Genomic DNA, 16,110 nt, shown 5'->3' with positions numbered 1-16,110 from the left:
TTCTGTTTTTGAAATAAATCATATTTTTTGGTATAATCTGATAGTACTTTATCTATTTTTTCAAGATAAGAGTACCGGTATAACGTTTTGAAAAGGTTTTGTGTTCCTATTTTAGATACACACAAACTGTTCATTGTTGTTTTATGTTCTATCTCTTTGCTAATTACTATATATCTATATATCCCCTGATAGTAGAGATAGTGTTAATGGGGGTTTTCTCTGTGAATACCTATTTGAATTCCTTCCTCCTTTGATCCCGGCAGGTCTGTCCTGCCGGGGCCACCGGCCCCTGCAGGCATACTTTTCACAGAAGCACTGGCACCGTTAGCAACGGTGCTGGTGCTTCCGTATCCCCATTCCCGTGGAGTCCCATTGGACTCCACGGGAATGGGGACTTACAATTTTTGCCCCCTGACATCCTGGGCCGCCAGGACTTGTAATGTCCCGGTGGCACTGGGATCTCAGGTGGCAGAATTGTGTTATCAGTTCGGCAGCAACCCGCCGGTAGCACCGGCGGGTTACCACCAAACTCATAATGAAGACCATAGTTAGTACTGATAGTGCGAAGAACTGATAAGTTTTCCCATAACAAAATTATCAAAAGGCCAGAGGAGTGAAGCTGAATACTTCAATTCCCTGTAAAAAGTCAGAATAATTTTAGAAACAAAAGGAAAACCTTTGGGGGTCCATAGAACTATGGAGGGAAAGTTGCCAAAAGAGAAAGCTTTCCTAACACCCCATGATAAGAAATCAACATCTTGTATCAGGATAACTGCCTACTTCTCAGCTGACTTGCATTTTTTCAATTGTACTTGACTCGATTCGAACTCTGAAAAGGCATGTTAGGATTAATGACGGGTATTATAACAAGGGGGGATCTTGATGCTAGAAAAGGAACATGCATTTATTCAAATATCCAATAAAAACTATATATCATCTTTGTCTTGGCTGTCAACCCGAATGGAATGTACATGCTGGAAAGTGTTTGAATGCTTTCAATAATGGGTGATTATCTACCATCCATGGCACACCGCACTTCATATTGATTTCTCTACTGTATCAGTTGAGCAACTTACATGATATATTACTATAGAACTGAGAGATGAAGAGGATATCTCTCTCTCTGGCAATTCCAGGCAGTATGGCACCCGGGGAAACCACTAGAATTTGTCACTACAAGCATGTAGAACTCACTCCCATAGCGCAAAGTCTATCCCACCAAACAATCGCCCCAACATCATTAGAGCAAGCATATGCAAAGAAATCTCTAATTGTATTCGCTTCTAACTCAAGTAACAAGTAGTAGCTACAGCAATGAGGCAAACTATCATGCAAAGGAAAGAAGGATGGTTAGCTAACATTTCCATCGACCTATCTCCATTCCTCTGGGTGATTTAAGTCCACCCAAGATGGACTGGATTGAGTTTATCAAAGTGGGACCTCACTGGGAGTGACCCCCCTAGGTGACAAGGACTCCCATTCCCATGTGGAACTCTCAATAAAGAAGGAATTATCTGCCTACGTTGGAAAAAGAAATAAAGACAATACTTCTATGTGTTTGGCTCAAGGTCATGTCATGTCATGCTGACACTACATCTATGTACTTGGCTCAAAGGAGCGCTGACCTTTCCACATGCTTGAGAACTGGTGGTAAACAATACATTGCCTCTCATTACAGGAGCAAAAATAAAGTGCTACCAAACACTGAACAGAGTAGAAGAAACCCAGCGCGGAGGCAATACTCAGATGTCGGCAAGGGGTGAAGCCGGGCAGGACAGCAGAGCCGGCTGTATTGCGGAAGGAAGCAGACACCCGAGGGAGATGCCATCTGCCCTGAACAGAAATGCGCGAGGCCTCAGAAGCAGAGGCTGTGCAAAGCGAACTGTACCTGCAGGTGCAACCACGTATAGGTGGTGGGCCCAGAACCCCCAAACAGCCACCGACTCAAGGGACGAAGGGTGGAATGGGTCCTTTGCTCTCAGACCGATAGCCAACAAGAGAAAGAACCCATACACAGAGGTGAGACTTCGATGTGAGTACGTCAGCAAGGGACGGAGCTGTGTTAAAACCCAGAGCTGGCTGTGGAGCGGAGGGAGGTGAACACCGAAGGGAGACACCTATATCCTGATTCAGAGATGTGCAGGGCCTTAGAAGCCAAGGCCACCAAAAGCAAAGCTCACCTATAGGCAAAACCACATAGAGGACGTGGTAGGCCCCATGCCCGCAAACTGACACTGAAACGAGGAAACAAGGGAAGAGTGAGACCATTGCTCCCAACCAGAGAGCAGAAAGGTGAGAGAACACAGAGATGAGTGGAATGCAAAAAATGCTCATGTCCAGTCAGGAAGAGCAGCAAGCCGTGGTGAATGCCACTGATGCCGAAGAGACACACCCACACTGGAGCAGACCCTGCAATGCTGAGGGTATGCAGGTTGTCCAGATCATAGCAAGGCAGAGAGAGGGAAGAATGAGTGGGGAAGAAGGAAAGATTGTCCAAACCCCATACCAGGGTCACAGAGACCAGGAGAGAAAGACTGGATGAGAGAAGGAGAAGGGTTACTGGAGCCTGAGAAACCTGAATAGGATAAACCACCAGAAGGGTCACAGACACCCACAAGAGCTAAGAGAAATGCAAGAAGAGAGGGGTTACTGATTTCCCAGAGAACTAAGAGAGTCATTGGGACAGAGAAACCCAAGGGAGCCAGAGGGGCCCAATGAACAAAGCAAACAGCAGAAATGAGGGGAGAACAGAGGCAACCAATACCTAAACCAAGTGGCGAGAGTCCCACACTAGTTGTGGAGAGGGATCAGGCAACTAACTATGCCTCCATCCAAAGAAATGTGTACATTTTGTTTTTTTGCTGGAATTTAAGACTTTTTGTTGTTGAACTTTGGGAAACTTCAAATAACTTTTGGTAGACTGCCAAGATCTGTCTTCTTTTAGAAGAACTATTACTTATTTCTAACCATTGGATTCAGAACCAGGACGGATTCCTGGGACAACCAGAGATGCCTTTGGGTTGAACCAAGAGTGTAGGGCACTCCACCTACTTTCTTTCATGTTTTACTAAATGGTAGGGCCAGTTTAGTGGATAGGTTTGGGCTGAGGAATCATTTTGAATTTGGACTATCGATGAGCACCTTTGTTATTTTTGGTTAGGATGGCGAGATCTCTAGGGTCAGTGAAGCGTTTTCATTTAAATAGAAACTACGTAGAAACATGTCCTTTGGTTCGAGTCCTTCTTCTGGCTTGCCCCAGCGCTGAGTGGCGGATCTGTGCTTCAAGCATTTTATATATATGTAGGTGATAATGCTCTTGGAGGGGCAACAGAGGGCCTTGTTATTTCTATAGCAATTTGCATGCATTCTGGGGAAGAAGCCATGAAAGCAACAAATAAATCATCAAACTCACCAGAACCTGGATGTTCATTAATATTTTTCTCCAGGTGGGACAATTAGAGCAGGCTCGTTCAGAAGAACAATGACTAGCAGCAAAGGTGAGTGGAACATCAGGAATTTCTATGCTATCTAAATTGCATGCACCTCAGCTCCATTATGTTAGGACTTTCTGCACTGCACCTACAACCTACAAGGCTGTATCATGTTGCTTCCCATGGAGGCACCCTCTGCATACAGATCTCCTTCTTAAACTCAATTCTTGGATGCTCTCATGCAAGCAGTCTTTGAGTCCCTGCACCTGGTCTGGGCTAACCTAGAGCAAGAAGATGTACTATATCCACTGGAGGAAACTGAGCATGAGCTACAGCAAGGGGCAGACTTCATAACACTCAGAAAGTAGCCTAATCGGCTGAAGAGCTCAATGGGCTCCCTGTTGGTGCCTGCATCCCCTGCAGTAGGAGAAATGGCAGGGCAAACCTTGCTAGCTCACAAAGTATCCCTTCTTCCATGTTTCCTAGTAACACCATATGGCAGACTAATATGACTACAGAGGAATCGCTTCTGCCCTACTCACTATCTTTGCTTCGCGATCTTCCTTTTCCAGAAACCACCAGCTTCACTCTCCCAATTAGATGACCCAATTTCTACTTCTACCATCTGATATGATATGGCATTTATAACGCGCCTATACACAAGTGTTTCAAAGCGCGACAGTCTGGAGTGACATGTGCAGGAGTTTGTGTAGTCATGCTTGGTCCAGTGAAAATGTGTGCAGCAATGTTATACAAGGCCTTAACCTGTGAAACCCGTAGCCTTAAACTTGCACTCTGAACTAGCCCTTCGCGTGTGATAATTCAGTTTGGCGAGTAAGAAAGTGTTCTTCTTGAGAACTGGAATTCATGCATAAGGGAGATTCACTTTTATGCCTTACCAACAGTGGGCAACTTGACATTTTTCACCCTGAACTGGGAACTGGGGGACGTATAAGGCCTAGTGTTGTACTTCACCAAAAGCTAGATAGCTTTTAGATAGCAGGGGTTACCAATCAGCAGTACTTATACAGGGGTGAGAGAAGCATGGGTTAGACTGGTGTAGAGGAGCTGGAAAGCCCACCCCTTCACACTTACATGCTGGAAGCCTGAAATTGTGCCATGTTTGACACCAGCAGTAGTGACTACTCCGCATCAAACCTTCAAGAAAAGGTATTCACTAAGAAAACCCTATCAAATGTATTCCCGTATTCCCGAAGAGTTGACTGTCTCTTGGAGGAGATCCCCAAAGAAATATGAAAAAGAGCGAAAGGGAAGTTGGTGACATCACAAGAAACGAGCGTGATGCACTGAGAAGACTGGCTGAAGAAGAGAGTGTATGGACTTTATAGAAACTGATGACGAAGTAAAGAATCGAGTAAACTTTCATATGAGAGACGAAAGATTGCACCTTTGAAGAGCACTGCAGAAAATGCAAATCGTTCGATAACTGTACAGATGCAGCAATGCAAGTAGATTAAGTGATCATAGAAGCTAGCTATACGTTGTGAATAGACTGCATGCAGAGCCGTCATTATGTAGAAGGTTGATATTGGTGTCACAATTTTAGTAAGTTCAAACCATGAAGAGAAGGGCAGAGAGCTGTGTCGCAGCAGAAAATTAGCTTGGAGCATGGAAGAATCGAGAAAGGCTGTCTGGCCTGGTGTCAAGACTGAAGGCAGCCAAGACTGGTTATCTATTCTTGAAGGCAGATAACGTGAGAACCTGAATCATCCCTTGTTGAGATGCAAAGAAAGAACACCATGAGTGCCACGTTTTATTAATTCAAGACAATTAAATGCTGCAAAATGGGCCGAATTGTGGTCTCCTGTCACGTGAGCCCAGGATGAAAATAGAGTTGGGCCTGCAGTTCCAGAACTATAAGCATGTGCCCGTACTCCCTTATATTCTCAGAGACGAGAATACATTGCAGGGCCAAGTTCAAAGACAATATTCATGGCAGAAGGCATGGGTGATGAGAGATATTGGGCTATTTGGGTGGGGAGGTACTGTCCAGTCCACCTCCTGACACCTGGAGTATGAGCTTACCATCTGCTAGTGAGCCGAATGTCCCAGAAGGGCACAAGCGTGCCAACCAATTGTAGAGGGCCATATAACAAAGGGCCTTATATTTTGAGAGCTAATGATGTACCGTGTTTCTAATAACTGCTGAAGATGACTTGCACTAGGGGTGGGCATGAGTTGTCCACCTGACTGTAGAGACCCAATCACAACCCGACCCCTTACAGGAAGTGTACATAGATGTTCCCCTTGAGCCATCCACAACCCCCCGTAGGTTTTCGCTTATTTGCCACGTGCTATGACATCACGTATGATGAATTTTTACTATAAAAGTGTAATTTTTTATGAAATGCTTCGAGAGATAATACTGTGCTACGTCCATTGATGTCCGTTGTAACTCCCTGTTTTAGACAATTGATAATAAAACAGTAAACAAACTTTGCCATCTTCCTGAGTTGGTTTGATTATTTGGTGTAAAGAGTTAATCTGCTTCCCATCCAACTGCATGACACGCTACCCGCTAAGGGCCCTAAACTAAGTGGGATTGACCATTCCTAGGTTAGAGAGAGATGGCCACTAGGCCCATTGGAAATCAAAATAAAACCCTTGAACCTCATCTGGGAGTTGGTGTGTTCTTGAGGCTATCTGTGACTACTACTTAATATCGGTATAACATGTTGTACACCCACACACACACACACTATTTTTGTTAATGTGCACCAAAGAGACCGATTGTGAAAAGCACTATTTAGCTCAAAAATGCATCTATTGACATCGACCTGGGCCTGCAAAATGACATTGTTCAGCAGAGTTGTTCACCTGTGCTTTGTTGTTTAAAACACAACATTCACTAAATCAAAACAAATGTGCAGAGTGGGATGTACATGTCCTGTTCCATTAACATTTATACATGTCGTTAGGCTGTTTATTAATTTGAGAATTTGCACCATTTAATTGCTAGTGACACACACACACACAGAATCTCACAGTGCAAGATTTAATCAAGCATAATGAGCTGTTAAAAACAAAGAATCCGGTCATGTCCTTTTGGATGCGGCCTTCAGAAACAAGTATTGGCAATGCCAACCGTTTAGGCTTTTGTGTAGGCATGGGAACGGCACTTGCCAGGCACAGTGTATTGGTAGTTACTACCCATTGTTTGTAGAAAGTGCAAAATGGTACGAATACCTGGGCATCAAATAGCAGTGCCTGGCAAAAGCTTCAAATATATTCATCAGCCAAGCACGTTGGCTTTGCCAATCCTTGTTTAAACAGGGCTTCAGTAGCTTTGCCAAGGCTTGTTTTTAACAGGACGTCAGTGAAAGACACGCAGAGTGGCTTACGGCAGACCTGGTAAGGCTTTTTTTTATTATACCCGTAGCATGTTTACAACTCAAAAGACATTAACTCTAAGAAGACTGCTTTGAACAAACACTGGCAGGCACTTTGAAAGCACACCCTGACATAAGGCTTGATTAAAGCGAGCTCAAAGAGTTCCCATAAAAAGGTGTTTTTGGCAGTTAGAGGCAGGAATGGGTGGGAATTGGCATATAGATTGGCATGGCCATGGGCACGCAATCGGTGGGAACATAACCACACAACACCTACAGACTCTGTATACCTCCTTATATGTCCTTCCTCCCTATCTGAACTCCAATGCAATAGTTTTGGCTTATAGGTGTCGCAACACCTAACCGCCCAAACTACACTATGAGGTTAAAGTTAGTGTTTATATTTGAAAAGTAAATGCCTTAAATAATTAACAGAATGCATTCTGACAGTCAATTGGATCTCTCCATCATAAAGGTCCATATGCAGAGTAATTTGGCTTTTCGTTCATTTTGAAAAGTCAATTGCTTAGGGAGAAATAGACTAATCTGACATTTGAAGAGATCATGGTTGCACCTTTTTCAATGACAATATGCCATGCTATCTTTTCATAGGGACAAATGGCACTCTACAGAGGAAAGTACAACTGGATGGCTCTGTTTTTCTGTAGTAGCGGACGCAGATCACACGGCCTGGCATCACCATGGGAATCATTTGCCCTGTTTTTCTATAAAAAAAACAACGCTAAACTAAGGCAGAAAATGTAGCCAACTAGCTAAAATGATCCGAATTAAGATGAGAACATGACAGTGCAGATCAAGATCGTCTGGCACGGAACAGGTGGGGTTTAGATAATCCTGAAGTGGTAAATCTGGACAAAGCACATCTAAAAACCTCTTCTCCTCCTTGTAGTGGCCCTAGACAGGATAAGTGGAGCCACATATCCACTAGTGGATGGAAGGAAGGAACCAGAAGGTGGATGTTAACAATTTCAACTGTATTTTTAATCCATGGGCTTAGATTGTTTTTAGGTAATTACCCTTACAAGTCATAGGTTTTTCATAGAGTGTTTAAGCCCTTTCAATTTAATGTATTTCCATTGGATGGAATAATGTAATCTGCCTATAGTGGCGTGCCAATCCTTTTTTTTTTTTTTTTAAACTTTTATTTTTGCTGGCAGTGGTAGTTGACATACACACACAACAGATCGATAGTATGGTCTTCAAGCATGACAAGGTACATTGCACTGGGATGTTCACAAACAGCAGTATACATTTTCAGACAAAGATCGGCTAAATGACATATTAGGGAGCACAATATACAGAAACGGGGTCTAGGGTGAGCTGTCTGCCAAAGAGGTAGCGTCGAGGGCGTTAAGATAGCTGTTGAAGGCAGTCCAAATGTTTTTGGGCCGGGACCGGCCTGGAAGGGTAGTGATGTAGTCCTCCTCGCAATTACGGGACCAGGTCACCAAATTTAGCCATTTCTGGAAGGTAGGGGGGGCCGAACAGTTCCAGTTTTGAAGGATACATTTTTTAGCAATTGCACAGCATACGTTTAGCAGCCTGGCCTCCCCTCTGGCGCCCTCATCAACCCACAGTCCAAACAACACCCCCATCGGATCAGGCTCGAGCACCGCATCGCAGAGACCGGACATGGTTTTAATAATCTCATCCCAGAATGGGGCCAGGTCAGAGCAGTCCCAGAACATGTGGAGATGACCGGCATCTTCCGCCCCGCAACGGGGGCAAAGTCGCGTGTCGGAGTGGGCGAATTTGGAAAGTCTGCGTGGGGTATAGTATAGCCTATTCAGCAATTTGTACTGTATAGTGCGATGTCGAAAATTAAGGGAGACCCTACTGGTGTGGGAGCACATTTTACCCCACAATTGTTCTGAAATGACAACCCCCAGTTCAGAGGCCCAGTCCTCTCTCGCCTTGGAGGGCGGTGTTGCTGAAGCAGTGAGCAGGAGTTTGTACAGTGATGAGACCACTCCCCGCGCCCCCCCGGAGTTGGCAATATAGGAGATGGCAAGGTGGTCTGGGGGTTCGCTGGGGAAAACGGGCCAAGCCGCCCGGAACGCTGCACGGAGTCGGTAATACTGTAGTAGCTCAAGTGGCGAGCCCGAGTGGGCTGGCTTCCACGTCTGTGGCGTTATGAATACCCCATCCGGGTAGAAGTCAGTAAGGGCCAGATAACCCAGGTCCCGCCAGTGCCGTGCCAGGGCTGAGTCATTCGTGGGTTCCAAACCGGGGACCCACCATGCGGGGAGCCATTTGTAGTAAGGGTGAGCTTCGGGGCCTGCAGCGAATATCCGCCTCCAGGCCAATAAGGTGGTCTGGACAGGGTCTATGGGAGAGTCAGGCTCATATCTCCGATGCAGGAGTAGGGACATAATGTTAGCACCGGAGGCAGCAAGGATTTCAAGCTTGACATGCGGGCGAGAAGGAGGGCCAGGATACCAGTACGTGGCAAACTGTGCCTGTGCCGCGGTCCAATAACTCATCAAGTCAGGGGCCGCGAACCCGCCCCTGTCATAGGGAAGGGTCATAGCGCCCCACTTTTTCCGCACGGCGCCAGAATGCCACAAGAACTGGGCACACAGCTTGTGTAGATCAGTGAAGTACCTACTTCCAGGCCAGATGGGAACATTAGTAAACGTGTACAGGAACTTAGGGAGCAGTATCATCTTGACCAGTGACAGCCGCCCGACTAGTGATAAGGGAAGAGAGCGCCAGCGCTCTAGTTTGGCTTCGGCTAGTGCAGCCATTGTCACATAGTTGTCAGCCAGAAGAGCCTCCCTAGTCAAGGACACATGAACCCCCAGATATTTGATCCCGTTGGGAGACCACCTGAGCGGGTATTCAGTGGCCGGCTGAAGTGTGGAGTGCGTGAGGGGGAAAAGTTCGGACTTGGTGTAATTAATCGTGAAGCCTGAGAATGTCCCGATGCGGGTGATGTCCCGGAGGAGAGGGTCAAGGTGGAGATCCGGGTCCCTGACGAACAGCAGGACATCGTCTGCGTATAGGGAGACGACCTCGGGGGTGCCCTGGAGACGTATCCCCCCGCGCATGTGCCGTTCCCTGATGAAGTCCGCCATAGGCTCAATGGCAAGAGCGAACAGAATTGGGGAGAATGGGCAACCCTGGCGGGTACCCCGAAAGAGAGGAAACAGAGTAGAAGTTTGAGAGTTAACGCGGACTCTGGCAACCGGGGAGGTGTATAATAATCTGATGTAGGAGATCATCCCAGGACCAATGCCCATGGCCTCCAGGACCAACCACATGTATTTCCAGGAAACCATGTCAAACGCCTTCTGGGCATCCAAGGTTACCGCCACCGCACTCACGTTCTGGTCAATGCGGGCCATCACGTTAAGAAGCCGTCGAATATTGTGTGATGTGGACCTGCCAGGGACAAAACCGGATTGGTCCTCATGAACCATATAAGGCATGACCGGGAGAAAGCGATTGGCAATCACCTTGGCGAAGATCTTCGTATCCAGGTTCATAAGTGAGAGGGGGCGATATGAACCACATTCATCAGGCGGCTTGCCAGGCTTAAGGAGAACCGTGATGACAGCCTCACGTAGGGATGGGGGAAGAGAGCCCAGGCGCAGGGATTCATTCCAGACCTCGAGCAATTCAGGGCCCAGTATGGCCACATGCTCCTGAAAGAATTCGGCCGTAAGCCCGTCGGGGCCCGGTGCTTTCCCCTTCGGGAGGCTGGAAATGGCCTCTACTATTTCATTCAGGGTAAAGGGGGAGTCCAACTGTTCCCTTGTAGCATGGGAGACGATAGTGGTGGGGATCTGGGCGAGAAGCTTGCGCATCTGAGATTCGCTATGTTCTGGAGGTTGCGAGTACAGTTCGGAGTAAAAGTCTGTAAAGATCTCCAAAATGTGCTGGTCAGACCACTGGATCAACCCCATTGCCACCCTTGACGCAGGTAATTTGGGCTGGTTCCCATTCCCCCCTGGCCAAAGCGGCCAGAGTTTTGCCAGGTCTGTCCCCCTCACCGTATTTCCGCGCCGCCTGAGGTCGGCTAAAGTACTGCACCTCCCTGATGGCCTGCTCGTTGAAAAACTTGAGTTCCTCACTTATCTGGGAAAGAATGACAGGGTCAACAGAAGCAGGGTGGGCCCGCTCAAGACCTCGCAGTTTGGCTTCAGAGCGCGACAGGGAGGCCTTTATGGACTTGAGAACCCCGGACTCCCTAGAAATGGCTGCCCCCCGAATGAAAACCTTGAAGGCGTCGCAACGGACCCCCCGGGTGGTGTCCTGTGGTAAGTTGAATTCAAAGTAGGACCGGATATCTGACAGAATGTCTGCTTTGAAGACAATGTCCTGCAGGGCGGCTGATTTAAAGCGCCAAGTATTCATGGTGGGAGCTAGAATACCCATATTGATAGTCAGTATGACCGGTGAATGATCAGACAGAGTACGTGCAAGTATACGAATCTCTGAAACCTCACCCATCAGTTGGCCCGACAGTAGGATCAGATCAATTCTAGAAGAGCTATCATGTACCGATGAATAATATGTGTATTCCCGCGTTAGCGGATGAAGAGCTCTCCAACTGTCCAGGATGTCAAGTGACTTGCAGTGTGCCAAGAGCCTGCGCGCTGCACTCGCTAAGGGTCTGGGGGCGGTGCCAGTCCTGTCCACGGCAGGGTTTAAAATAAAGTTCATATCACCACCCCAAATGATCTGTACACCCACGTATCCCAGGAGTATGGACACTACCTGGTCAATAAATTCGGGGGAGTCTACATTGGGGCCATAGGTATTCACGAGTAGATAATCTCTGTTGGCGATGGCGCAGTGCAGGATAATGTATCTCCCCCCCGGGTCAATATAGCTCCTGTGAAGAGCGAATTTAAGAGACTTGTGGATTAGTGTCAGCACTCCACGGGCCCTTGTAGAATAAGTCGTGAAGTACCTGAGGGGTCCCCAGGTGGGCGCAATGCTTCTGGCCAACGGGCCAGTGGAGTGTGTTTCCTGCAGGAGTAACACCTTGCAGTGGTGCCTATTGGCGTAAGCCACGATCCTGCGACCCTTAGTGTAGTTACTGAGGCCGCGAACATTCCATGTCATTATCGTCACAGCCATACTAGTACCCCAATCATTAAAATCCCTAGACTGGGAAACCAAGGATAGTGATCCAACGTCAGAGGACGCCGGGTCCCCCGTCCCCCAGCACCGGACCCCAGTACTCTGGTCACCAGATCTCCCAATGTCAGAGTGACTATGACTGAAGCGGACACGTACATCTCGACAGACTTAGTGAACATCCCACCACAGTTGTTGAAATACAGAAACAGGATGATGCATAATTAGACAATCGCGATCCGATGTGTGGCCAGCTGCCAGCCCACCACTGCCATTTTCGAAAACATGTCCCCAATCCCCACCCCAGCCACATCCCACCCTCACTGCCCACCCCCAACTTGCAGTGTGAATCCTCCACCCTCCCCCGCAGGTGTCTCCAGCTAGCCCGACTCTCCCAAAAACATGGAGGTCGGGGGGCGAAATCCAACAGGGATGACACCCTTCCCGTGCCCAACAGGGGCACCAAAGCAGCGACAACCAACAAACCAAGAACATTGCAAATGCAGCGAGGTGTGCTGTAGCCGTGTGGGCGGCTTTGTGGACAGATATGTAGGACAGCAACGCCGTCAGTAGCAGGTTCTGCGGTAACCGGATCAAAAGACAGGCCTCCGTAGCCAGCCGAGCACCTCGCCCGGTTAGGCGCTTAGGGGGCCTGAAACCATAGGACTGTTGTGAGTCGTTTCAATGATCACGTTCCGATTGAAGGATAACCTGGACGAAAAAGAGATAGCCGATCAGTGTGTGGCATCGGCTCAGACATCTTCAGCCGGAGCTCCCGCCGGGTTGGGAAGCGGCAGGTGCGCCTCGATGAATTTCACCGCCTCCTCTGGTACAGTGAAGAAGTACAGTTTCCCATTATGTGTGATTTTGAGACGAGCTGGAAACAGGATAGCATAGGGGACATTCCGTTCTCTGAGTAGTTTCTTGACTCCAATGAAGTGGCGCCTCTCTTGCTGGACCGCTACAGAGAAGTCCGGAAAGATTCTCACTGTGTGTGACTCGAAGCGCAGGTCTCCCTTCTCTCGGGCCAGGCGGAGGATAAGATCTCTGTCTCTATAGTTGAGAATCCTGGCTATGATGGGTCTGGGGATGTCACCCGGCCTGGGTCTGGGAGACAGAGCCCGATGGGCGCGCTCAACAGTGAAGTATGGGGACATAGCAGGGTCGCCCAGGAGGGTCTTCAACAACGATTCGACCGTGTCTTCCAGGCGACCCTTTAAGGCATTTTCAGGGACTCCAATAATACGCAGATTGTTCCTGCGGGAGCGCGACTCGAGGTCATCACACTTTGCTTTCACATTCCGCATATCTCGAGCCAGTGACGCCACAGTGTCCTGTAGCGCATGTATAGCATCCTCGTTAGTTGATATACGGTTTTCAGCGTCTGTGATTCTGGTCCCCGCCTGATCCACCCGTGTCTTTAAAGAGGCACCATTGGCATTGATGTCGTCAAGTTTCTCGTGAAAGGAAGCAAAGTTTTTTGCCATAGCTTCCATGATCGTGGTCAGGTCAGGGGCCGCAGGAGAAGGGCAAACGCTGATCTCCAGCTCCTCAGAAATAGGTAAGTCCTGGTCAGCCTCCCCCCTCGGGACAGCTTTAGTGAATCTATCCATGGCACCCCCCTTGGAGGATCCCTTGATCTTGCTAGGCATCGTGGGTTGGTGCGCGGGAGTGGAACAGGTAGTGGTCCCAATAACAGAGAAAAGAGTGCGGAGCCTATGCCTGGGGGGAGAACCGCGGTCGCAGAGGCTTCCCGGGGTAAAGGAGATCAGGGCTCAGCGGTGGCTAATTAGGGTGTGTTGGTGTTGGGCAGCTCCCAAGGTCCACACCTTGGAGAAGCCCGGGCCGCAGAGGCAGCCGACCCGGGAAACGGATCCAAGGGGGGGGCGCCGCAAGAAACCCCCGCGCCACACCGCCGGCACCACAAGCAAGTCACTAGCGGGGACGTGGTGAGCAATGTCCACTTCGAGTCAGCAGGCAGCGGTGTAATGATGGGTCCTCCAACGGGCCGCAGTCCGCCCAGGACGGGGGGGAGGGGCCGGGCCGGCGCCGCGGCTCCAACTATGGCGGCGAACACAACCGCAGCGGGGATGTAGGGCCCTCAGGCAGCCGCCTCTTACCTTCCGGGGCGCACCCCCCCGATCCTCCAGCAAGGGACCTCAGCGGAGACCCGCCCACAGCCGGTGGAGGGCCGGGACGCGCTCCGCGTCGGCTCCGGCCGCGAGCTCTCAGTCGGGCCGCTCCCCGGGGGGGGCCAGGCACAGGACGCCTGGAAGCCGCCGGGGCACCGATCGGGCCGCAGTCCGCCCGATCGAGCGCCCGGGAGAGGTGCCAGGCCCTGGGAAGGGGGAGGGCCTCGGGCCGACACCGCGTACACCGCGGGGGAGAGGGCCGGAGTCTGGCCGCCCGATCCAAGACCCCGCACTGGATCACCCGGGGTCGTAGAGGAGCCGGAATTTCACCAGGCAGAAGCGCTGAAGCGCTGGGCAAAAGTAGTGAGGAGATGAGCGTACAACGCACAGTGTAGCCGCAGATGTAGAAGGATATCGCCCAGTCCCACCCGGAGCTCAAGAGCTAGGCAGCCATCTTGGGCTGCTCCACAGCGCCACCCCCGTGGCGTGCCAATCCTGATAGCACTAGTGTGAGTATAACTAAATTTTATTATGCCATAATTTAGGGGGCTGTGCACACTTTTGATCATTATTTGTAGTCTTTAGATTCCTAGGAAATGAATAAGACAAGTAGGATGCTGGGAATATATACAACTACATTATTGCTATTGTTGGTCATTGACTATGCAAATTGTAATGCTCATATTATCTTCATAAGAGAATAAACACATAAATGTTAAGTAAAATAGTGAGAACTTTCTATGTATTTCTATGTATCTAAATATTATGTATGTATGAGTATAAAGAGGTACTATATTGCAAGTGTAAATGCTTGTTTTGGTGATACAACTGTATAGGGACTTCATTGATTACATCTGTTAATCATTTAGGCAAGGGTAGTGAAAACTGGTTCCTAGATGTTCTGGAGATAGGACTATTGAACAGCAATATTGTTGTGGGCCTATCAGGTGTTCAGGGGTAGAGGTTTTTCTTGTGATAAGCGCAGAGATACAACTCGCTCCAAAGCCTTGCATCGGTATCGGATTACTCAATCCCACAAAACCTACCCCACAACCCAAGGTGGGCATTTTGCCCAATTCCTCGGTGGAGGTTAGGCTCTGGGAAGTGGGGTTTGATGGCAATCACAACACCTTCAGTGGCTCTGTGACACTAGTCACTCTAATGAGGTTGCATTGCCATTCCCATTTGTTTTTCATTGGAAATGCGCGTTTCCCAAAACATGGTCTGGCATAGTTCCCCTTACAGCAACTGTGCCCAGGGTAGCAGTGTGTTTTCCCCGCCCCAAGAAACAGCCCTGCTTGCACTTTTAATTTAAGGAGAAGCCATCACCAATATCTTATACCTCAAGGATGTATAACTATTTGCCCTTGTTTCCTGCAGAATCTTGAATTAAAACCCTTCCTAGACTCATGTGCCTCTTGGAAAGGATACAGTTTGTCTGAGTTCTGTTCTTTGTTTGGGTCATCGTAATTTGTTTGCAGGCGTCTCTTTCACCTGCCATAGTGTATGTACATGCACTCATGAAGTCAGTCTGAACTAGACATCTGCCTTCAGCAGCCATGTGAAAAATGGTAAGCCTCACTTAAGAAAAATACCGTCTAAAAAGAGGCAGCAACAATCCAATCAGAAGTGAAACAATTTAAAAGAGGGTAGAAGATGATAAGAGCACAATAATGCATTTTATAGTGAAACAAAATCTTGTAAAAGAAATATGACTTTACTGCTATTTTGTAAAACAGACCATATTTCTCCAATTAGGAATTATAAAGGAGGAGAGAGGAAGAAAATGGAAGAGAAAGGAGAAAGAATGGCATTGTTGGCAGTTAGAATTTCCAACATCTTATACACTGAATCAAATAAAATATTACCTTATTATTCTACCATTTTCCACGTAGTACTGTACTCTGAAGAAAGTCACAAAAGAAGGGCTGAATTTTCTTAAACCCTTTTTGTACAAAAAGAAAAGAGAAAAACAAGATGAGAGAAGCTGCATACAATAACCATTCATATTCACTTTTTATTCTATTTTGCCATCTTTCTGCCCCACCAGGTTTGATTGTAATATGCCATTTGCCAGCTGCTTCACCG

General features: G+C 48.2%; 1 protein-coding gene across 1 annotated transcript in view; it reads right to left on the bottom strand.

Moving 5' to 3' along the window:
• LOC138467436 (FERM domain-containing protein 6-like) overlaps positions 1-16,110 on the bottom strand; it is a 316,289-nt gene that overhangs the window by 187,214 nt on the left and 112,965 nt on the right. The window contains exon 4 of the mRNA XM_069607409.1: positions 15,891-15,967. Within this exon, the coding sequence (XP_069463510.1) occupies positions 15,891-15,967 (77 nt within the window). The remainder of the gene's footprint in view (positions 1-15,890; positions 15,968-16,110) is intronic.

The sequence above is a fragment of the Ambystoma mexicanum genome, chromosome 4q (assembly GCF_040938575.1).
Source record: "Ambystoma mexicanum isolate Mex_15411 chromosome 4q, UKY_AmexF1_1, whole genome shotgun sequence".
In the NCBI taxonomy this organism is placed as follows: domain Eukaryota; kingdom Metazoa; phylum Chordata; class Amphibia; order Caudata; family Ambystomatidae; genus Ambystoma; species Ambystoma mexicanum.
This window is presented reverse-complemented; position numbering and strand designations above follow the sequence as displayed.